The sequence below is a fragment of the Meles meles genome, chromosome 16 (assembly GCF_922984935.1).
Source record: "Meles meles chromosome 16, mMelMel3.1 paternal haplotype, whole genome shotgun sequence".
In the NCBI taxonomy this organism is placed as follows: domain Eukaryota; kingdom Metazoa; phylum Chordata; class Mammalia; order Carnivora; family Mustelidae; genus Meles; species Meles meles.
Window position 1 is genome coordinate 64,734,526 of NC_060081.1, and position 25,096 is coordinate 64,759,621.

General features: G+C 43.5%; 1 protein-coding gene across 3 annotated transcripts in view; it reads right to left on the reverse strand.

Annotated features, from left to right (window-relative positions):
* CHD6 (chromodomain helicase DNA binding protein 6) overlaps window positions 1–25,096 on the reverse strand; it is a 195,332-nt gene that overhangs the window by 128,376 nt on the left and 41,860 nt on the right. For all 3 annotated transcript variants that reach the window (XM_045980678.1, XM_045980679.1, XM_045980680.1), the window contains 2 exons: window positions 14,626–14,683; window positions 1,577–2,097 (listed from right to left, as the gene is read on the reverse strand). In XM_045980678.1, the coding sequence (XP_045836634.1) occupies window positions 1,577–2,097; window positions 14,626–14,658 (554 nt within the window). In that variant the 5' untranslated portion in view covers window positions 14,659–14,683. The remainder of the gene's footprint in view (window positions 1–1,576; window positions 2,098–14,625; window positions 14,684–25,096) is intronic.

Here is a 25,096-nt window from a genome sequence, read left to right on the forward strand (position 1 = left end):
CAAAGTAAATGTGAAATGCTTTAAGCAGGTAAGTACAAGAGACCAGTGCTAGTGAGCTCGGATTCCTATGGCTTTCTAATACCTTCTACAAACAGACCAAATCCTTAGCAGAGCTGTGAAAACTCTCCTCCAGTGACCCGAATTCTAAAACACTATCCTCGGGGATTCCTCTGTTCTCTCAAAGTCACCCCACTAGCTCACATCTGCTGCTCCTTCACACGTGTTACTACCCTGAAGAACCACTTCAGCTTCTCCAAAGTAACTTGGAGATGAGCGTTACAGCAGAAGACAGAAGACTCACCTCTGCCACGCCACACACGCATCAGAGATCAGGGTATGCTCACGCACTTCACTAAGAAACAGAGCCCCCAAGTTTCCTCCTAGTGAGAATCCTGATTTTTACCTACCTCTCTTGACCTTCTATAAGGTACTTTAGGTCCACTGTCTATAAACTACATTCCTAGGATCCTCCCACACCACAAGCGTCTATGATAGACAAAAGATACAATCCCCTGCCATGGAGAAGGGAATGAATATTATAAGGCAGTTTTAACTTGGATTATGAAGTTATCCATCTGGTCCCAACAAAATCCTTTTGAAAATGAACGGAACTATATGGTAATTCTGAGGCATAGCATAAACAATCCAAAATGCTTTCCTTTCTTTAAAACTTACTTCCTCCATGCCTGACCCCATACAGGTCTGATGGTCTCATTATGTCAACATTCCCATCAATCTCTGGGTTTTTATGGGTGCTCCTGCTCTACATTTCGCCTCTGCACTGTGATTTTAGAAACTTAAATTCCTTAACTTCCTTTTAACTATGTAGAGGTTACATATTTTTTGCTTTACATTTCCACACAAAGTTTAAATATAATGTTCTGCACGATGAATTTAGACAGACAAAATAAAAAACATTCCATTTGTACACAATTGCAAATACGGAGTTTCCTGAGTGAAGAGGACCTGTGGATGCTGACAGGATTTCTAGCCAGGACCCCTAATGCCGCCCACCCCATGCCTCCTGAACTCTCTACTGGGGTCTCCACTGGTCTCTCCCCCCTTCCTGAGCACTACTCAGGAGTCTGGCACTGTGGTAGATCCTGAACAAGAGAAACACACCAGGAGCGGCCCCATACTACAGAGCTTGTGGCCAAGGGAAGCTGGGCAGTCCTCTCTTGTCTGGGCATACCCACGGCTCTCCCAGACGGCCCGAACACTGATTCCCGGGACCGGGCACCGCCCTGGGAGCTGCCCCTCTGACCACCCCACATTGCTGCTGTCCCTGAAACTACTGCCCTCCCTGTGTTGTACCTTGGATGTCCCCTCCCTTATACCCTGTGTGTGCAAAGGTATTTTCATTCTTCTTAATCCAAAAGGAATGTAAGAAACGGCAGGGCCGGTACTGAGGTTATCTTTCTCTCATCACGAGGTGAGTGGTTCATTTTGAATGAAAGTGGTTCATTTTGGATGAAGCAGGAGAGCTATGTCCAGGGGCTGGAGTAAGGTCAACGGCAAACCAAGCATGTTGGGGGCTGGGGGGGGGGGGCGCATTGGGGGGCGGGGAGAGACGCACCTGGCCTTCTTGGACTTCGTCCTGGCTATGGAGTCGGCGCTGCTTCTCTTCTCTTTGGCCTCCTTGGTGCCCGAGGCCTCCCGGGGCTTCCGTGCTTTCTTGGCTCCGTCCTTCTGCTTAGGCTCCTTGGGCTCCTTGGCCCTTTTGGGCTCCTTGGCCTTGCGGGGTTCCTTTGGCTCTCTAGGTTCTCGCTTCCTCTTTGGCTTGGGCTCCCTGTCCTTGCTTCCCTTTGTTGTACCCTCTTGCTCTCCTGAATCCTTTTTCTTCCTCTTTTTCTTTACTCCAGTGCCTCCCCCTCCACTGTCCTCCATTCCATTATGGGATGTCATTTTCCTAGGAAAAAGGGTCTCGGCTTCCTCTTCTGCAGCATACAGGTCTTTCTGAGGCAGACAGTGACTGGCAACATCTTCGATTTTCTCTTCCTGATCAGTGCTATGGTCAAACGGGGAAGGGGATTTGTAGTCAAAATTGACAGAGGCATCAGACATTGGGGAGTGATTCAGAACTTTTAAATTTGACAACTGAAAAAGACAGAGAAACAAGAACATTACTTTTCCATTGCATGCTTCCTACAAAAGTGTTATGACGTCTGAATGCATGGATTTATTCAACATTTACTGACTTCCTACTATGTGTTAGTTCTTCATGTGGTAGGTCTTGGGGAAATTGTAGCAACCAGGACACACTTTATTTGTGTTTGCCTCTGCCTTAGTGGACCTGCACCAAGCCACTGTTAGCATACAAAAAATCTGTATGTTTGAAAAACAAAAACAAAAACAAACCAAAACCCTACCACTCTGAAGGATTTCCATGCTATGCAGCAAAATCTGAAACACTTAGAAGTCCCACGTCTAGAACAGACAACGATGATGTCCCACAAGGTACCTTTGGATCCGAGGCACACTGTTGACCCAGAATGACATTTCTCATGTGAGCAAACAAAAGTTCTGCTCGAATGTGCTCATACATAAAAGCGGTATCACCAGATGGCAAGGACGCAGGGGCAAACTCAGCATGGTGCTGATTTCCCCAAATCTTTGCTCTCAGTTATCTTCAAGCTGCATCAATATTCAGCTGGTTTGATTTTCAACAAGAAAACCTGGATCATTCAAACCCATATCTTTTATTTTTCCTCTGTATGATCATCTAAGCCCTCAGACACAGCACCAAATAACCTTAGGCCACTTGCAAAACAAACAAACAACCCCACACAAAAAAAACCCTGATCATACAGGAGAAAGCTTTATTATGACAGACACCATTAGAAGAAATGTGTCACAGAAGCTGAAGGCATCTTCCTAAAAAGGAAGTTCTGAAGCTTCCCAAGGTGGCCACTTTCAGGAAACATCCCTTTGGAAGAAGTCACATCTCAGACTTTCAGGTCTGGTTTCACAGAGTATATCTGTCATTTCATAACCAAGCTAAGGTTGGCAATAATCCGATAATGTGGGTGCTGGTTTCAGGAAATAATTTAAGGAGAGCCTGGGAGGGACAAGCAGGCTTTCCAGGAAGCTGGCTACAATCATCTTGGCGAGATGGCTTAGGAACAGCACCATTTGTGACTAGTCCGCTCCCCTAACAAGAGGCTTGGTGTGTGCTAAAGGGCACAGACACTTGCCTAGGTGGTATGGCTTCCTTCCAGTGTTCTGGTTACCCAATCTGTGCTCAGACTTCCTGGCCCACCCTGGAAGTGATGGAGAGCAAAATTCAGCTGCATGTTTCCCCTCCTGTGTTTTCCAGCTCCCTTCCCTCGTCCAATACTCCCAAATATAACACTGAGAATCCCAGGAGAAAAAGATGAAAGAAAAAAAGGATTTTTTTGGATCTTTATCATAAATAAAGTCTAGTGTCCTAAACAAGCCTAAGTCCAGAAAGAACTGGTCTTTCTGGCAGCATTTACTACTTGAAAGACAGAAAGAAAGAAAAAGAAAACAAAACAATACAGTTCAGTTTGACTCCCTCACTGCTGAGTCAGTGCTTAGGACGGCTTAGCAGAAGGAGAAGCTAAGCAAACTTAAAAGGAATTTAAAATCACCATAAGAAAGTGGTCCAGATGGTAGATTTTATGCTACACTTTTTACCACAATAAAAAGAAAAAACAAAACAAAACAATAAGAAACGTAAGTGCGTAACAGGTACCCTGGTGAAGCTCGAACCTGAGAGGACACAGCCATCCCTGGGATATTACTGAATTCTGTGCCAGGGACACCTGACCCTCAGGAAAAAAGTTTTTGCTTAGCATGCAAGGGCGGAAACACTAAAAAAGCAAGAGATACAAGTTAGTTTATTAAAAAGGCTTTCAAAGATGATATATGCAAGACCGAATTCTACCAAGACAGCTCTCTGTAGTTTTTACAAATGGGACCCTCTTTTCTACTTGCACCTCATTTCAAGGTCTATCTTTTGAAGGCTAGGGGCCTCCAGAGCTGAGGCAGATGGAGGCAGGCGGTAGAAACTGGATATTCCATCACTAGGGCAGTAACAACAGCAACAGCTAACATTTGTTGGACATGTATCATATGGATATACTCGGAATTATGCAAACATGCTTCCTGAGGTCTCTATCTTTACAACAACCCTGAAAGGTTAGTATAAAGAGATAAACAGACGATTACTGACATTAGGTGACATACCCACAGACATACACCTAGTTGAGTAGAGGAATTTGGATCTGGACCTTCCGGCCAAGAGCTAATGCTCACTTCACTGAGAACTTTATGACATACATCCCAGGAAACTACAACAACTGCTGGCCACAAGACCGGTGTGACTGGACTTCCTTAGAAATGTTAAATGGACTTGGCCTATACAACCATTTCGGGAAAAGGTCAGGTAGTTCTTATAAACTAGTTGACATCCCAGCAATTCTACTTTGAGGAATCACGAATAGTTACCTGCTTTCATTTTACAGAGAAGACAGGTCAGAGAGATGAAGCAACTTGTCAAAAGGTCAGATTCCAGGGTGCCTGGGTAGCTCAGTCAAATAAGGTCTGCCTTTGGCTGAGGTCATGATCTCAGGGTTCTGGGATGGAGCCCTGCGTCAAGTTCCCTGCTCAGCAGGGAGTCTGCTTCTCCTTCTGCCTCTGCCTTACCCACTCCCCCCCCACCCCCGCTTGTGATTTCTCTAATAATGAAATAAAATCTTTAAAAAAAAAAAAAAAAAAAGGTTGGGATGTCTGGGTGGCTCAATTGTTTAAGCGTCTGCTTTTAGCTCAGGGCATGATCCTGGAGTCCTGAGATCGAGTCTTGCATTGGGCTCCCTGCTCAGCAGCAAGTCTGCTTCTCCCTCTGCCTGCTGCTCCCCTTGCTTGTGCTCTCTCTCTCTCTGGCAAATAAATAATTTTTTAAAAAGGTTATAATCCTAAGGAGTGGCAGAGCAGGGACATCCTACAGGAAGAAGGGAACCCCAAGAAATGCAGCACAATTAGTCAATGTTAGAAGTAGGGGCACCTGGGTGGCTCAGTGGGTTAAGCCTCTGCCTTCCGTTCAAGTCATGATCTCAGGGTCCTGGGATGGAGCCCCGCATCAGGCTCTCTGCTCAGCAGGGAGCCTGCTTCCCCTTCTCTCTCTGCCTGCCTCTCTGCCTACTTGTGATTTTTCTGTCAAATAAATAAATAAAATCTTTAAAAAAAAAAAAAAAGGAGAAGTATCCCAAGAGGAAGATATTAGTACTGAAAAAATAAAATAAAATCCTCAAAGTCAATAACCCACCAGAAATGTTTTAAGGCACCTTGTTGGGGAGCTTGGAAAAGACATCTGCTGAGGATTAAAAAATTTCACAAAAAATATTTCTTCCATGTGTCTCAGGGTCAATGGAAAAGAGTCAAAGGCCTCAATAAACTGTTTTCAGCCTCTACCAAGAAGGACAGTAAATCACCACTTGGAAAATGGCCCTAAAGGTAATAGACGGGCAGTGACGGACCACAGTACCAACAGTATTTTATAGTATACTGACAATTTACTAAACAGAGATGAGCACCTAGAACACAGGATGAAATGGAGAGGCCAACTATAAAAAACCAAACAAACAAACAAAAAAAAAACCCAAAAAAACCACTCAACAACACTAGCTCATAAACTGCACTATTAGCACTAAAACCCACTTCTTTAACTCAAAATTAGCAACCTATGATATTCGTGGAAAAGACACTTAAAGATAGGAATCCAGATAAACTGGATTTGGGTCAGCTGTAAAGGATTTAAGAACTAATAGACTACGGCCTAGGTCCATGGTTCCCAAACAGAGGTCCAAGGACAAACCAGGGTTATTCCCCCAAGAATCGCCTGAGCACTTGAAAGTCAAAATAGACTCTAATTAAGAAAATCACCCATGGTACAACAAGGACAGACCTTGAAAACATGCTAAGTGGAAGAAGCCAGGTACAGAAGACTACATGTATACAAGTATAGAAGACTATAATTCCATTTATACGAAATGCCCAGAACAGGCATATCCAGAGAGACAAAAAGTAAATTAGTGGTTGCCAGGGCCTGAGGGAAGAGGAAATAAGGAGTGTCTGCTAATGGGCATATGGTTTCTTCTGGGGATGATGAAATGTTCTGGAATCAAATAGTGGTGATCTATATACAATCTTGTTACTATACTAAAAACCACTAAATTGCACAACTTAAAACTATAATAGAATTTACAGAATGTGAATTATATCTCAATTTTTAAAAATCCAATATAAGAACAAATCGAAAATGGTCCTCTCAGACATCGCTGACAGCTCTGTTAACTATTAAAAAGATTTCTGCAAGGGAATATAGTAACAATACCAAAATTTTAATTATGGATATACTTTTAAACAGTGATTTCTCTTTTACAGCACAAACTAAGGAAACATTTATGTTCTCTGAAGCCTTATAATATCTGATACATAATTTCTAATGGGGGGGGCTATAAATAACCTATGTGTCAACCTTTAGTAAAATGTATAAATAGCACATCCATTATTATGCAGCCATTGTTACATTATCATATTGTATTATATTATTATTAATTATAAAGTTTTAGTTAACATAAAAAAAGTCCACAACATGTTGGCAAGTGGGGGGGAAAAATCTATGATCCAATCCCATTTTTGTTTTTTAAAAATGCTATTTTTCAATGCTACCTTTTTAAAAGAAAATTAGGACACATACCAGATGTGTTACCATCATTACATCTGGGTGATAGGACTGTGGGTAACATTCACTTCTTTCTTTATAACTTTCTGAAAGTTATTATTTGTTTCCATCTGTCTGCCAAGACGAGAATGTAAGCTTCAGTAACTGAGGTATTCCCCAATCTTTGTGGCTTATGATAAAACTCCATCATATAGTTATTGAATGAAATGAGTATTTTCCATTTGAAAGAAGTCTATAAAATTATACATGTAAATAAAAATAACAACAAATTCCTGTGTATAAAAGAAAGAATGGAAGAAAATCGATAAAAAGTTAACAGTCATCATTTGAGGCTGTACAAATTTGGTTGTTTAATTTTTCTACATTGACATCTACATTTTCAATAACAAAGATATTACTTTTGCAATACCTGCAATAAAAATATTTTCACATATATGTAACAGAAAAATCTTAAAAGACTTTAATAATGAACAGGAAAAGCTTTCTTGCCAGACAATTCATATTCCTCCAAATTACCATGATTCAGGAACCGAAGGCAGAATATGAGAGGCCCCAGCACTGCGCTCAGGCTTGACTGAGTGCTGGGCAAAAGAGTGCTCATTGCCCTCTGGTCGGAAAGCGCCCCATATGCCCTCCATCCCAAAGCGCTTCGGTGTGTCTTTGACCCAGGGGTGAGCGAGGCCCCGCTCCTGTTGCAGTTGTCTGCCTCACAGTCTACCATCTTTTCCAGCAGGAAGATGAAAATGTTCTATGTTTAGACTTACTTAATGTCAAGAAATTAGCTTAGAATAGCTTATCTAAATTTGAGACCTTCTGATCTTTTTTAATGTCTAAATAATAAAAATGAAAATAAGATCCGCTACTATTATTAATGATTCGCTTTGCAGACATTTTCAGTTGGCAAAAGTTATTTTCCAATTAAAATTCAGACTGTGGTACTCTTTCACCTTCACTTTCTTCTAAAAGAACATTTCCTATTGTTATCTGACCATGGCATAGACTAAAGGCGAAAACCACATTCCCTGGCCTTACTGCCATTGCACTGGCTCAGTCATCTGGCAAGCAAGCGGTGCTGGGTGAGCAAGACCCAGGAACAGAGAGAGAGAGAGAGAGAGAGAGAGAGAGAGAGAGAGAGAGTGTGTGTGTGTGTGTGTGTGTGTGTGTGTGTGTGTGTCTCTCTCTCTCTCTCCTGTGTTTCCTCCTCCAGGAACAATGTCCGTGTGTGTGTGTGTGTGTGTGTGTGTGTGTGTGTGTGTCTCTCCTGTGTTTCCTCCTCCAGGAACAATGTCCGTGTGTGTGTGTGTGTGTGTGTGTGTGTGTGTGTGTGTGTGTCTCCTGTGTTTCCTCCTCCATTTAGAATATTCAACCCCTCTTTACCCAGGGGTGCTGTGTTCTGGATGTGCTGGGTGAGCAAGACCCAGGAACAATGTCCGTGTGTGTGTGTGTGTGTGTGTGTGTGTGTCTCCTGTGTTTCCTCCTCCATTTAGAATATTCAACCCCTCTTTACCCAGGGGTGCTGTGTTCTGGATGTGCTGGGTGAGCAAGACCCAGGAACAATGTCCGTGTGTGTGTGTGTGTGTGTCTCCTGTGTTTCCTCCTCCATTTAGAATATTCAACCCCTCTTTACCCAGGGGTGCTGTGTTCTGGATGACAGAGAAAGGACTCTGGATGTGCTGGGTGAGCAAGACCCAGGAACAATGTCTGTGTGTGTGTGTGTGTGTGTGTGTCTCCTGTGTTTCCTCCTCCATTTAGAATATTCAACCCCTCTTTACCCAGGGGTGCTGTGTTCTGGATGACAGAGAAAGGACTCTGAGCCTGATGTGGCTCCTCACATAGTCACAGCTGGTTAGCGCCAGGAGGAGGTGAGGTCAGTTTCAAGGCATCTAGGGATAATGCAGGTAGAGGTGTCCACGAGGTTCTTGGGTATAACTTCCAAAAGACATTTTTCCTTCCTTCCTTCCTTCCTTTTTTTTTTAAAGATTTTGTTTGTTTGTTTGAGAGAGAGAGAGCATAAGCAGGGACAGAGGGAGAGGCAGAAGCAGACTCCCCGCCTAGCAGGGAACCCAATGCGGGGGCTCAATCCCAGGACCCTGAGATCATGACCCAAGGTGAAGGCAGATGCTTAACAACTGAGCCACCAGGCGCCCCCCCCCCCCAAAAGAGAGCTCTACAAGAATGAGTCAGAGAAGAATGGACAAAGAGAAAACAGGACCAAAACCTGCCAAGCACTAATATTAAGGGTCCCCAAAGGAAGACCTACAGAGAGGGTGAGAAAGAGCGATCGGGTCGGTGATGTAGTGGGGGAAAAGGTAAGAAAACGTGGTATCACAGAAGCCAGAAGATGAGCGCGCTTCCAGACAGAATGACTACAGGCATCCAGTGCTGCTGAGAAGCTGGCAGATTAAGGACTGAAGAGTGGAGGACAGATGTGCGAACTTCAAACTCCCTCTTGCCGGAGGCCTAGAATCTGTCATTCTTAGTCCCCACTTCTATTATCTATTCTTCTATTATCATACTTTTGCATTTAAAACCCGGGAGTGGGGGGCATTTTTCTCTCACCATGTTTCAAGAGTCTCAGAGATTTAAATTCTCCAGACCTGCAAAGTCAATCTAAACCCTGTTAATTCCGGGCAGTAACAAAACTTGGGGCAGGCAGATTATTAAATTTAGATGCAGACAGTGAAGAGTAAGGAGAGAGAGAAAACAATACTTCCCAAGCACCTTGCCCACCCTCCAGTAATGCTCCCCATGTGACCATTCGCATCCACAGGCCCAGGGACAGATCCATGTGATTTCTTTTCTTCACAGGATGCTTTTAAACCTTCCCTTCCTTAGGCTACGTAACCCTAGTTTCATCCATCATACTTCATATGAAATAAGTCAGCGTTCTTTTACTGTCCTCATCGCTGTGCTCTCATCGCTTCTCAAGTATGTTTCAGAACACAGAACGAATTAGGGCAACAACAAAAAATCTGTCGAGGTATGTCAAAAGATAGAGAAAAACAGTCAATGCTCAGATTTCTTTTCTTTTTTTTTTGGAGGAGGAAGAATTTGGGTAAGGTCCATTTTAGGTCCTTTTGAAACATGACTCCAGGGTGAGGCTGTTTAAAAGCTTGCTTCTACTGAGAAATTTACTAACTCTCCCTCTGTAGGCATGTTGAAAAGGCCTTCCAGTGACTGCCAAATGGAAGGTCTGGCTGGTATCAGCTTGTATCTTAAGACCCTCTGCAATATGACACTGAAAAGTCTAAGAAATGAATTATTTATTCATCCATATGATCAACTTTGCTACTCCTCTTTCACTGTTCTGAGCCGTGGTGATGTATATTGGTGGTACACACCATCTTAGGGAGGGGAGTTCTCACCTTCCCCCCACCATAGAGCACATCTGGGACTAATGTGTTTGGGAATCTGATGGCCAGCTCAATCCACCATACCTTTTTTTTTTTTTTAAGAGTTTATTTATTTAATTTGAGGGAGAGAGTGCAAGTTGGCGGGGGGGGGGGGGGGTTGGGGCAGAAGGAAAGAGAGAGAGAGAGAGAATCCCAAGTAGACTCCACACTGAACACAGAGCCCAATGCAGGGCTTGATCTCACAGCCTGGAGACCATAGCCTGAGCCAAAATCAAGAGTCATATGCTTACTCAACTGAGCCACCCAGGCACCCCAATCCAACATGCCTCTTATCTTAGTTTATCTCTGGTCACCACACAAAATTTAGCACTCCACACTCCAGGCCCTTCCATTCTCCTTTACTCTCGTATGCTTCACCTTCCCAAACCCAAGTATATACTACTCTCTTCCCTCCCAAGCTTTCCTCCTGGATCCTCAGGAACAACCTGACTAAGCCTGGCTCTACCCAGAAGACTCCATCTCTTGGAAACCTTCTCAGATTCTCTCGTGGGGCTGACGTACCCCAAACCTCCACACTCCCCAGTTCCACAGCGTCACTCCTCATCTGCAGTGCAGAACCCTGGGTCTTCTGAGGCTTCTGCCACCCCTACTGTGACTGCCTGTTTGTAACCAGACTAAACTTCCTTAAGAAAAGAAAACCTAACTTTCTGTCAGTTTTGTAGCTGGCCCCACACAGACCCTCAAATATTTTCTGATGACTAACTGCTGGAAAAACTCAACAAATATTTGTTTTGTGAACGAATTCCATCCATATTCACTCTAGAGAAGGAAACAGGGTCTAATAATCCGAAGGTTGTTGAGATTCCCACCATATAGCTGAAGAAAACACTTCCCGCTGCACCTTTTCATTTTCTGGAAGTCTCAGAATAAGGGGCTCTACTGATCTGACTTTTGGTCATGGGGTCTGGAGAGAAAGTTCTCTCCTAACTACTGCAAGTCTAGGTTAACCTCCTGGTCAGGGCTCCAGGTTTTAATCCTACTCACAGTATTACCTATGCCTGCTGCACTCGTGCTCACGAACTTTCCTCTACATTGCATATGTGCTCCAAAGACCCGCTTACCACATATCATGTATCAAGCGATATTAACCGTATCTTGTATTTCTCTCAGTGCCATGCAAGGAGCTGGGATGAGTAACAATCAGTACCTCCTTACCGTAGGTTTGTTACCGCTAACATGAACTACAGCTCTTCCCCTTACAAAGCAGTAGTTCTAGCTGTACTCCACAACAGTCGTGGTGCAAAGGTTTTCAGTGATTAGAGTTTATATCTTACTCCTCGAGCAAAATGTTTCTCGGCCTAATACTGCTTAGTCTTCTTAGGGATTACAATGTATACATTTCTTAGTAGAAGGTTTTTTGTTTTGTTTTGTTTTTTAAGATTTTATTTATTTGACAGACAGAGATCACAAGTAGGCAGAGAGGCACGCAGAGAGAGAGGAGGAAGTAGGCTCCCCGTCAAGCAGAGAGCCCGATGTGGGGCTCGATCCCAAGACCCTGAGATCATGACCTGAGCTGAAGGCAGAGGCTTAATCCACGGAGCCACCCAGGCATCCCAAGAAATTTATTTTTGATACAGATAAAAGACTATAGCGCCTGAGTGGCTCATTTTTAAATATTTTATTAATGTCTATTTTTCTTGCAACACTTCTTTAGACAATACAGAGTCAATCTCTAAACCCTTTGTCCTTGGCACACTACTCCTGTTATGCCCTTTCTGGTTAATAAGAAGTATGATTATTTATTACCCTTTTTCTTTTTTAGCGCCGAACTATGTGCCGTGAAATTCGGATCTCCCGCCTGATTATTTATTACTAAGTTCTGATTAACTTGTAAAATCCTTCATCCCCGTTTAATTTACCTTGATAAAATTTTGGACAAGGAAATGAGGATTTTTCAAGATCAGAACACATTTAACATATCATTTTCCACCTCCAGAGAAGAGGAAAAATGAATTGATAGGAATGAGGGTTTTTAAAGAGTGGACTTTTACTTGCTGTTACTTCTAACACCTTAGAAACATGGTAAGGGAAAGAACAAAGTCTGATGGTTAATTTTCTCATTCTACTGGATGATTTCCTTGCCACTGACACACTGAATGCCAAGTACTTGATAAGCCATCCTATTCAATTCAATACCTTAGAAGGCATGTATGATTGCTTCCATCTAAGTGATAGGAAAACAGGCTGAACTTGTCCAAAGTCACACAGTGATGTGGTAGTCAGTTTCAATCTCCTTCTACCAAAATCTCTGTCAGGCACTGAACTGTACACATGTGCTCAATCCCGGTACCTACAGATTGCTTTGGCATGAACCTAAGTTTCTATTTTCACGCCCTGTAGTTCAGTCATCAGTATGGTCTATCACCTGGAAAAGAAGCAGGATCAATTCCTCCTGAAAGTAACTCCACTGAATTAACTTGCTCCTCTACCATAGCTAATACTAATTTTTTTTTTCAGAGACATGATCCAGATTATTTAATAGAATCAGCAATAGATGCTAACAGCACAATCTTAGGATCAAAGAGTTTACATGCTGTGAATGTTACAAAGCTTTGGAAGGTATGCATGAAAACCTTCTCAGAGCTAATATCAATTTTTAAGGAGAAACCCTGCCCCATTGGTCAATACTACAGTCGAAATGAAAACTCATCTAACTGAGGCTGTGTGATAGCAGGCTGACAGGCTAAGGTTTTCATATGAACCAGTAAAATCTCAAGAAAAGGAAACATAAATTCATGCTGGTGTAATTCTGGTAAAGAGTTTTCTTAGGGACAGGGGTGCCTGGCTGGCTCAGTTGGTTGAACATGAGACTCTTGATCTAGATAGAGGTCATCGGTTCAAGCCCCATGCTGAGTGTAGAGATTACTTTAAAAAAACAAAACAAAACAGTGTTTTAACTGAAACAAAAGCTCACCTTAAAGAATGTTTAAAACATTAAATATGCAGAATGTTTTAAGAAACATACACCTGCCCATGTATCATAAATGATGATAGTTTTGAAGGCTTGGGGTTCTCATGAGTAATGTGTTCTCCTTTTTTTTTTTAATAAAAGATTGTATTTATTTATTTGACAGACAGAGATCACAAGTAGGCAGAGAGGCAGGCAGAGAGAGAGGAGGAAGCAGGCTCCCTGGTGAGCAGAGAGACCGATGTGGGGCTCGATCCCAGGACCCTGGGATCATGACCCGAGCCGAAGGCAGAGGCTTTAACCCGCTGAGCCACCCAGGCGCCCCAGTAATGTGTTCTTTTTAACAGAAACTGTCATATTCCACTAGGTGGATATGCTGTGATATAAACAGTCCCCTGTTTGATGGACATGTACCTTCATTTCCATTTCTGTGCTATAAGCAAAGCAGCAGTGAAAATCTTTGTTCACCCAGTCGACACCTGTTTGAGTATCTCCATAGGATAAACTCCTGGCAGATGGGACTGCACTTGCTGTAGTGTTTGTCTACCAGCTGAGGACGCTCAAGAGCCAGAAGGGGAAGAAATCAGTGTGGCGGACAGGGATTAGTCATCGCGCTTCCTGTCGAGAACTGGCAGCAGGTGTGTCAATTTTTTCCTAAAGCCATTTGTTTTGGTTTGGTTTCACAAGGGCCTATCCGCTGGGCCAGACCAGAGAGTAATCCTTGTAACCATATCCCCAGGTCACCCTGTATCTGACTAGTCGGTGCTCCCCAGAAGCAGAGAGCAAAGTGGCTTATACCAACCAACCTCTTTGCACAGAGTCTCCGTGAAGGCCAGGGGTTCAGATATCCCCAGTTACCGGACTGTCCTTCAATTCTGTAAAAGGAAAACCAGCCCCTCAGAGACAGTCTGTTTCTAAGAGACTAAGCACTCCTCCCTGAGCCGCACTGGCTGGGGTCTCTTGGTTCCTCTGAATAGGGAAACAGAAGTCTCAACCAGGAAAAGATTTTGGCAGGATGAGTCATGCTGGCCCAATGTTTTTATCAATTCTCCTCCCCTTCACGAAATCAAATGCCAAATAGTTGGTGTTCACATCCTTCTAATTAATTAGTTCACTATTTTGTCTAGGAGGAAACTTTCACAGGTCATTATGAGTATGAATTTTCTAAATGAGAATGCTTTTAGATTAACCAAAAAGATTATCCAAAAAGATAAATACATAAACTATAAAGAATTGACCACATCTCGGAAAGCTGTTCCAGGGGAGGAAAAAATTTCTCTTCCATATAGCTAATTTTGAATAATATTTGACTTACAGTTTTCATTATACTTATTCCCATATGGAGCTGACCTGAGCGTAAGTAAAAAGTAAGTCATTCAAAACACAGCTCTCAGTGACCAGGTGGAGAACGGGAGAAGCAGCCGCAGGAGAATGGGGGAAAGCAGCAGCAGGGTAACCGCCAGAGGCTAGGAGCTAAGCCCTAACTGCCAGCAACTGTAAGGGGTAATATGGGGATAAAGAAGCATCGGGGAGCATAGGCTCGGTGCATTCACTTAAAGATATGTGATTGAAAAAAAAAAAGATATATGATCGCTTACCTGCTTCTCTTTCTTTTGTATTTTCATTATCATCTATTGAATGAAGATACTTGTATCTCTAAAAGATAAAAAAAAAAAAAAAAAAAAGCAAGGATTATGGTAAAATCCAAAACGAAACATTTAAGGTGACCTCAGGATTAACTGTGACACATTCAGAAAACACAGAAATGAGGTTGCTTCTACAGAACATTTACAATCGTGTAACAACAGTCAATAGCCATCCCTAGAGTATTTTTTTTTTTTTTAAGATTTTACTTATTTAATTGACAGAGAGGGAGAGAGGGAACACACGCAAGGGAAGTACTAGAGGGAGAAGCAGGCTCCCTGCTGAGCAGGGAGCGCGATGTGGGGCTCAATTCCAGATCATGACCTGAATCCAAGGCAGATGCTTAACCGACTGAGCAACCCACGTGTTGTGTCCCCCCACCCCCATGGTCCTAACCCTATCTAACCCTAACCCTAATTTATTGCTTCAGATGGGTGGAGTCAAAAAGAAACTATCTTTGTAGGCAAAATAAGTTATAAAAGAAGCTGGCATATTAAATTACAAAGTAAACTAAAAGAGGAATCTTAAAATAATGATGTGATTATATTAAGAGGAGTGGAAGAGGGGGGTAAAAACAAGTCCTCATTTCTTCTGGAAGGAAATCAATAAAGTATGTCACAACTGAAAAATCAAGAAATAGAAATATACACTGTAAAAAAAAAAGAGAGAGAGAGAGAGAGCGCTAAAGGAGTTAAAAGTGGTTCTCTTGAAGGCCAGAGAGGGAAGCTGATGTGAGATAGGACAGTCAGTCTGCCATGTCATCACATGCCCCCCTTATATTATCTGATGTTTGAAACCACATACATATGTTATTTGAAAAAATAAGTTCCATTTCAATATTTGGTAGTTTTAAATGATTGATTTTACTGTACCCAGATTTAAGCCCTCATCTCCGTCCCAACCATAAACACTCATGATGACACTGAACTTTTTTTGTAAATGACTTTTGAGGACCACAGCAGTTAAGAGCCCGGCTTTAGAGGTCCAGAAGTGCTTTGGGACATCCCAGGAACCAGAAAGAACTCTAGTCTAAGAAATCTGGAATCTGGGGCTACCTAAATCACTAACTAGTAGTCCCTCAGGTCTAAAGTTCTCACCTTCCTCATATACAAACAAGGGAGGAATCCCAGAATTTCAGCTCCCAGTTCTAGCCCGGATGCAGAAACTGCCTCGTGTTTATCGTGTACTTTGATTTCCTGGACATCCCACAGAGCTACAGACCACCACTCCCTCAGGAAACCACCCCGGAGGCACATAATTATCCTTATGTTCATAATTATTTCTTATATCCCAGTGAGCATGATGTGTAGGCAGTAGGCAGAACTTAAGATTAAAGTGTGAGGGATTGTTTTTTAAGTGAGTTCATGATGTTTGATGCAAACTGAGGAAAATGAAAGATCTGTGATTCCAAGCATCCTTGGAGCCACAATTATAGTTTATCGGTTTAACGTCTGTCCACTTGGGTTTTTTCCTCCAAGAGTCAGACGGATTTCCTGTAAGAAGAACCATAGGGGGCACCTGGGTGGCTCAGTGGGTTAAGACTCTGCCTTCAGCTCAGGCCATGATCTCAGTCAGGGTCCTGGGATCGAGCCCCACATTGGGCTCTCAGCTCAATGGAAAGCCTGCTCCCTCCCCCGCTCCACCTTCTGCTCTGCCTACTTGTCTCTCTCTCTCTGTCAAATAAATACATAAAATCTTAAAAAGAAAAGGAATATTATCAATAATTGGACACAAGCACAAAATTCTGCCCAACAAAATTAAAATCAGTCATTTAAAAAACTACAGAACACCCCACCAATGCCAATAAAAATTATTTTTTTAACATCTAAAGAATAAGTATACTGCAGTAGAGCCATCAAGAAACCGTTTCTGATTAAGTATAACTAACTAGCATGCACAAAAGCGGGGCCACAGCATTGCCAGGAACGTGTGGAAAGCAGGTCCAACTTATCACCACTAATGGCACTTCCCTAACTGTTTGAAGCTTTCTGAAGAGCACTCAGGCAAGGTGCCATTGGATCTATAAACTGTTGAGTCCTTTTATCTGCCGATTCCACTTTAACGACTACATGGCAAGAAATAAGCCAGCAGGAAATAAAGCTGGCCGTGGAGGAAGGCCAAGGAGGAGGCGGGAAGTGTGAACGTGCCCATCGCAGCGGAGCCTGGGCCATGGGGGGGCCATGAGGATCCCAGGCCCGCCGGCTCCCGGGCCTGTGTCATCACCGGACCTGAGCCCACCAGGGAGGGAAGAAAAGGACAAGCAGGAGAGACGAGGGAAGAGGTGGGCTCACCCAGGTATGGCTTGAGTCTGATGAGCCGACAAAGAGGAAACTTGGGAAAAAGGGGTGGTGACGGACTCTTCCCCAGATCTCCCGGCGGCCAACGTGCTCACGGGCAAGATCCTACTACTGACTGGCAACTTTACTCATACTCACACTGCATAGGTAACCCCACGCCATCCTGAGAGAGAGTGAGAGCGCGGGTGTGAAATCTGAGTGCACTTACGGTAAGAACAATGGCTCTCCTTCCCTAGACGCGAGCTCCAACAAACCTCAGTGACTACTGTGAAATCCCTCACAGCCCCCTGACGGATCGCCACACACCAGCGCGTCGCCCCCTACAAGATGGCAGACGTCGTCGGCGACATCAGCGGCTATGCAATAAGCATTACTGACTTCCATCTCTCCAAACAGTATCTAATACTTTACAAAGCACCACCTTGAGTTACTTCTACTTTTTTACCCCCCTTGAATGGCACACGTTTAAAAAATATGGAACTAAAACTATGTCATCTTTTTGCAAGGCTATACGCAGCAGGAATGGATGGAGAAACAGAAGCCGACGCGTGTCCTTCCACACAACACTACAAGTGGCTTCCCAGCTTCTGAGGCTGTGCCGCCCTCACTCTGGAGCGGCGAGCAGATCCTCTGGGCGCAAAAACGAACAAAGTGACTTCGGCATCCCACAACTCAATTAGAGAGAGAATACAGACATATTCGGAAACACCCAACTGCGCGTGCAAACCAGGAAATTCATCTACAGGGAGGCAAGTAACATGTACACCTTCTGAACTATAAGAAAATTGGCAGGACTCTGGCTTTCCTCACTGCGCTGCAGTGCTTTTGTATGAACGTAGCCTTTAATTACCTCCACGAGATAACCTGCTAACAATGTAAAAACTCCCATTCCTTCTTACACTCACTCAACTAACAGTGCTTCTGTTAAGAAAAATGGGTGCAGGGCGCCTGGGTGGCTCAGTGGGTTAAGCCTCTGCCTTCGGCTCGGGTCATGATCTCAGGGTCCTGGGCTCTCTGCTCAGCGGGGAGCCTGCTTCCTTCTCTCTCTCTACTTGCCTCTCTATCTACTTGTGATCTCTCTATATATATCAAATAAATAAAATCTTTAAAAAAAAAAATGGGTGCCAGGTTTCAGCAGTAACATTTTGAAAGCTACTCTGTTTTATTCCTTTCTCTCTCTCCAGTTCAAAAACCCTGCAAGTGCGCCTGTGCCATTTCGAAGTCCCTCTGTGCTGTGTTATGGATGCTTTGAAAAATAAATAAAACATCAGGTACACAGTATTCCACCGTTCATTCAGAAATTATTTCTATTTACTCTACCTTGAGAATTCTGCCATCCCAACAGTCCCCGCTCAGTCCCGGGGGTCTATTTCATTTCAGAAACATGGGTTTGATACACGCAGACGAGTGCACAGACGGCACTGCTCCCATGGTCCTTTATATTCACAAGGGCAGCACGAGACACGTCTGACCTCAGGGAGAACAAGGACCTTTGCTGTCAACAGGCTCCCAGGCCTTGAACTCTATCAGGCCCTTTGGAGCAAAGAGTACCGGGAAGCAGTTTTAAAAATCAGACATGGGGCACCTGGGTGGCTCAGTGGGTTAAGCTCTGCCTTCGGCTCAGGTCATGATCTCAGGGTCCTGGGATTGAGTCCCGCATTGGGCTCTCTGCACAGCAGGGAGCCTGTTTCTCCCTCTCTCTCTGCCTGCCTCTCTGCCTACTTGTGATCTCTGACTGTCGAATAAATAAAGAAAATGTTAAAAAAAAATAAAAAAATAAAAATCACACACACCTCAGAGTTTCCACAGTAAATATGTATTTTTACCATCTATCTATGCCCACCCTCAGCCCTAAGTCTGGTCCCTAAGAACCACTCTGACAACCACAGGCGCAGATAAGGTGACCCCACACGATTACAGGGTGGGGATTTTAGAAGGGAAAGGAATGGAACATGGGCAACAACTCGCCTGGGGAGAGTTTATGAAAAGGCCAGACGGGTCTTGGTTAATGCCCCCTTCCTTAGAGCCCTGTCCAAGGACCCCTTACCAGAGCGCCTGACAGACATCCTAGACCACAAACAGGGTCCAATGGGTGAGACACCCCTCAACTTCTCACTCCACAACTCTGGCACCCTCCACAAACTGCGTAAGTTTATTGTCTGTCGCTAGGCTTGGAGCAATCTACAGGAGGACAACAGCAAGAGTGTGATGTGCCAAAAAGCAGTGTAAATGATGGGCCAGGTAAAAGCTCTTCCGGTTTTATTGTGTCACCTGCACAATGGTGACAATCCTTACCTCTTAGGGATTCAGGAGAATTAAAAGGGATGAGAATCTCTAGTGTCTGTCACACAGTGAACACGAACTACACAGCAGCCACTGGTGTTGCTTGCCCTTATGGGCTTCCCTCCAGCGTCAGAGAAGGTGGCTCTCTCCTGAGGACAACTAACCCTTCCATCAATACTTGGGCCCATCCTCTCCCACTTCGCAGCCTGAGCTCAGACTCTGCACTGCTGTGCAGTTAGTCCTTCCTCATTTCGTTGAGGTCTGTCTCCTCAAATGTCAGTGATGTTCCCCCTAACGACTCCATAGAAAACACACCACTGTCCTCACCCCTGTCTCTCTATCTTTGTATGCTTCTTTCGGGCACTTGTCAGTTACTGCCTGACATTATGTCTAGTTGATTAGAAATGTCTTACCTGTGAGACACGTGCACACGCACACAAACGTGAGCCCTGTTTTGTTCCTGCTGGACTCCGAGTCTGAACAGCAAGCTCTGGGCTTACAACAGGTGCTCCATAAACATTTGCTCACTGAAGAATCATTTCTGCTCCTTATCACTAAACCTCTCTCTCTCCAGTTCTCTCCTCCACCAGGAGGCAGGTTAAACTTGATTCTGGAGTAGTAACTATGCTAACCAATCCCTCACTCACCTGTATATTCTCTTCTTCCCCTATTACTTCCCTAAGCCGTTCTTAGCAATGACTCCTTAGGAGCCAGATCCAATGGGCATTTTTAGATGCTATTCTGTCTTGCAGCATTTTAAACCATGGGCCATTTCCCCCTCTTAAAATTCTCATCTCACTGATTTCTTGGAGGGCATGCTCTGCTGATTTTCCTCTAATTACAGGCTTCCAAAGCTCAGCTTCCTCCAGAGTCTTCTCCTATTATGAGGCCTATTAAATGTCAGTGTCCCCAGGGTGTAACACTGTTACTAGCCCCGCGGCCTGCTGAGTTCTCTACTCAGCTCCTAAACTTCATCTCTCTGCACCACGACCACTGTGCACTCCCATATCCAAGCCTTCCTCCTGTCTTCCAAGTGGACAAAGCCAACCATATTCTGGCCAGTTCCAATTAGGTGTTCAACAGATTGCATAAAAAACTCACAACTCTTTCCAAATCCAACTCCGTACTACCTTTGCACACATACACACCTGCTCCTATGCCCCCTCATCAGAAGCTAATGCCCCACAATCTGCCACCCAGCCCAGAATTCAGTCATCCTTAATTCCTTCCCTTTCCCCTAACTCCTTCAAAATTCCCGAGTCCCTTGGTTCTTCTCCAGGCCACTTTAATTTATTCCTACTCTTTGGGAGCCTTTTTTTTTTTTTTTAAACTTGAAATAGCCTCCTAAGTGCCTTTATCCTTCATACCTCATCCCATCCCTCATTGCACCAAGACTACGTTTTCCTAAAGTGTAAAGAAAATTGGATCGTATCTCTGTAGTGTCTGCAGAAATACAAATTCCCCACAAATTCCCCTGCATAAGCAATCAGGCCCCTGGTCCTGGTCTCCTGCTGTGACATTACCTTCCTGCATTCATCCAACTTTTCTGAATGCTTGCACGTTCTGAAACCAGCCCTGTTTGCTCAGATCTTTGCTCAGGCTAGGCTTCCATCTCCAACTGGAAAATCCTTCCACTGCCTTTCCTCTCCAGTCTCATCCTTCAAAACTCTGCTCTGGTGTCATGTCTGACCTAACTTCCCTAAGCCCTGAAAACATCTTGTGAAAAGCACTAATAATTACAGTAACTCTATCACCATGATATCATCTCTTCCCGTTTTCCCTGTCTGCTGGTGCATCAGCTGTTAAGTGCCTAAGCACCCTCCGGGAAGGAACTCTGTTCTATCACACCGAGCTTCATATCTGGACTTCAGAATGATTATCTCTGGAATGAGTGAGTGAGTAAATGGGAAAACTAAAGGAAGGGCTCTGAGTCCTGTTTTCCTTGCCATAACTGGTGGGCTCTTTCTTCCCTTTCCTGTTGATTCTGTTCTACTAGTCCAATCAAATTTCTCAGTATTCTTCATTCATACTTCCTCAAAGTAATACAAGCACTTAGCTTAAGAATTCAATAATCTAGGGTCGCCCGGGTGGCTCAGTGGGTTAAGCGTCCCACTCTTGGTTTCGGCTCAGGTCGTGATCTCAAGGTTATTAGATCAAGCCTTGTGGTGGGCTCCATGCTGAACAGGAGTCTGCTTGAGATTCTCTCTCTCTCCCCCTCTATCCCTCCCACCACCTGTGCAGGCACACTCTCTCTAAAATAGATAAACAAAATCTTTTTTAAAAAAGAACTCAATAATCTAAAGCTTAACACACAAAAGAAGTATTCCTGTAGAATCAGCTGGCTTAGGGGGTAGAGCATGTGACTTTTGATCTCAGGGTTGTAAATTCAAGTCCCACTTTGGGTGTAGAGATTACTTGAAAATAAAAAATCTGGGGCGCCTAGGTGGCTCAGTTGGTTGGGCATCTGTCTTTGGTTCAGGTCATGATCCCAGAGTCCTGAGATTGAGACCCACGTCAGACTCTCTGCTCAGTGGAGAGCCTGTTTCTCCCTCTCCCTCTGCCTGCTGCTCTGCCTACTTGTGCTCTCTGCTGAATAAATAAAAATCTTAAAAAAAAAAATTATTTTAAAAAAAGAAAATAAAAAATCTGGGGTACCTGGGTGGCTTAGTTGGGTAAGCATCTGCCTTCAGCTCAGGTCATGATCCCAGGGTTCTGGGATGGGGCCCCACCTCAGGCTCCCTGCTCAGTGAGGAGCCTGCTTCTCCCTCTCCCTCTGCCACTCCCCCAGCTTGTGCTCTCTCAGTAGCTCACTCTCTACCAAATAAATAAAATCTTAAAAAAAAAAAGGTAGTATTCCCCTACTTTATTCATCCCCATTCCTGATTCACTCTTTCCACTAGAAACCGTTTGATCTATAGCCATTCCTTCTACTCCTTTCCATAATATTTCTGCAAAATATGCTGACACTGCTATTAGATCATTTCCAAATTTATTTATTTATTTTTAGAGATTTTTCCATCAGAGAGAGAGAGAGCACAAGCAGGAGGAGTGGGAGAGGGAGAAGCAGCCTTCCCACTGAGCAGGAAGGCTGATGTGGGGTCCAGTCTCAGGACCCTGGGATCATGACCCAAGCCGAAGACAGATGCTTGACAGACTGAACCACCCAGGTGCCCCGATTTTTCCAATTTTAAACATTATTTTAGGAGCATATGGGTGGCTCAGTTGGTTAAGCCTCTGACTCTTGATTTCTGTTCTGGTAGTGAGACTGAGCCCACTCAGGCTCGGCACTCAGTCTGCTTTAGAGTCTCTCTCCCTCCCGCTCATGTTCTCTCTCTCTTCCTCTCTCTCAAATAAATACATAAATAAATCTTTAAAAAATATAGTTTAAACACTATTCTACTGACTTCTTCCTGAGGAATACAAGGTGGCAAATATCTTTATAAAGGCCAGATGATAAATCATTTATGCTCTGCAGGCCATATGATGTGATCTCTGTTGCAACAATTCAATTCTGCCATGAAAATAGCCACAGACAATATGCAAATGAATGGGTCTGGCTGCGTGCCAGTAAAACTTTACTTACAAAAACAGATAACCTCTTGTTATGGAAGATGGAAGTCTTAGTTTCCCAATATACTTATTACCACCATTATTTATTAAATCAATATCTAATTCACAGCTAAGCCATGAAGTATATTGTGCTACGAAAATTCTGTGTAACTCATTTTATTTTTTTTTTTTTTAAGATTTTATTTATTTGAGAGAGAGACAGAGAGCGAGTGTGGGTGCACACACAGGGGCAGGGGTGATGGGGAGAAAGAGAGGAGGTGCAGAGGGAGAGGGAGACGGAAATCTCCGGCCGACTCCACCCTGACAGAATAGTCCAACGCAGGGCTTGATCCGGTGAGCACGATCTGAGCTGAAACCAAGAGTCAGACACTTAACCAGCTAAGCCACCCAGGCACCCCAGTAAGTATCTCATTTTAAAACCTGCATTGTAAAATTAATTAATTAAAAATTTAAAAAATCTGCATTGTTTTCTCTGAATCACTGACTTATCTCAAAATGCTCTCTTCAATCAGAGAAAATCATTTTAATTCCTAATCCTGTGACAAAAATCAACTTGCTTGATAAGGATCACCGTTAAGGTCAGTAGTAGAAGAAAGCCAGGCCCTACCAGAGCTGTATCAAATATCGTACTGCAAAGTCAGTTTATCATTGTTTATCATTACTGTTTATCATCAGACCATATGCCATCATGTCAACTGACCCAGATCAGGAATGATCCCACCAGTGAACACAGGATTGAAGAAACCAATCTCCTGACAGTACAGGTCAAGGTTCAGAGCCCCGAAAACTCAAGCTATACCCTTTTGGGGGAAGACAAAGGGCTTAAGAAATAATACTCCATATGCACTGTCAACGGGCCTCACCAAGTAACATAAGATCTTTTGACTTGTCACACTTAATGCCTTTTTGTGGGCGAACAGTAATACCCGTAGACTGGGGAGCGAAGATATTTAAGTTCTGAACACAAGGACTTATGATTTGTGCAATTTATTCAATCTTCCTGGGTCTCGGTTTCTTCATTTGCAGAATAGGGACAAAAACCACCTTTTGGGAGAGGACAGGGATGAGTTCTACTTTGGACAGGCTAAGTTTGAAGGAACAGGGAGGGAACTTAAAGCTTAGGCAAAGCAATCCTTTTATCTTAAGATAAGGAAAGGAAGGGTCAGAGGAGTGTGACTGCCCAACCGCTCACAATTATTCCAAAGCACAAGAACTGATTCCAGGGTTCAGATTCAGCTCTCAGCACTACCTCGAGCTGCCGTGAGCAAATAAAAAGCAAATGAAAATAGCAAAAGTGAGAGGTCGGGATTTGGAGATGTTCTATTTGGGGTACTCAGAGAGTGGGCAGAGGTTAGATGGATATTCCATAGATAAAGTACAGCAGTCTGGAAGAGGAGAAAAGGAAAAAAGGAAAAGCCCTGCATGGCAGGGGGGCAAAAAAAAAAAAAAAAAGCAGGCTACAGCAGAGGGAGGTTTTGATCCATCCACCAGTGAAGAGGAAGCAATTAAAACAGCTTGGTAAAACTATCTGCCAAGAAGACCGATTAAGCACGTTTTTAGAGAAGATGGATGGACCCTTCAGATAACATTACATACAAGGGAACAAAATATTTCATGAAGTAAATCTTACCATAAACATACATAAAATCTTCAGGGATATAGAACTGTAAGTAATTGTTTAAATTCTTTATTTTCATAACACCTTCCATCTGAATTCTGAACTGTTACACAAAATTACTTTGGAGTAATTTATAGTAAGGAATAAAGCCTATCCGATAGCTATCCAAGACAGCAGGGAAACAAAGTAAATACGTTAACAGAATTATAATTCAGACGATCCTCAGTAGGGTTTCTACTTTGGGATAAATAATAAAAGAAAATTACATATTTATGATCATCCAGGCTAAGCATTCTTTATTCTATGGGAAACAGAGGAGCCAGTCCAAGAGTAAACCAATCTACAATCTGTAAACATGCCCATCGCCTACATTTTGGAATTCCTAACACTAAAAAGATGGGCTTTCCCACTACTACTACAACTCCGCTGTGTTCAAGTAAAATAAAGTGCCAACATGTTTCCAAAGAACTTTTTTCTGTCATATAAAGACAATACAAATAATGGATTCTAAATCTGACACAAACTTCCTTACATTCCAGTTTTAAGGTAAAAATCCCGACACCTACTTGCACGTCCTCCATGAACTCACCGGCTGCAAAACCAGGGAGAGGCGGCAACCCGACCAAGCCCACCCCGACTTCAGTCCCTAAAACCTGT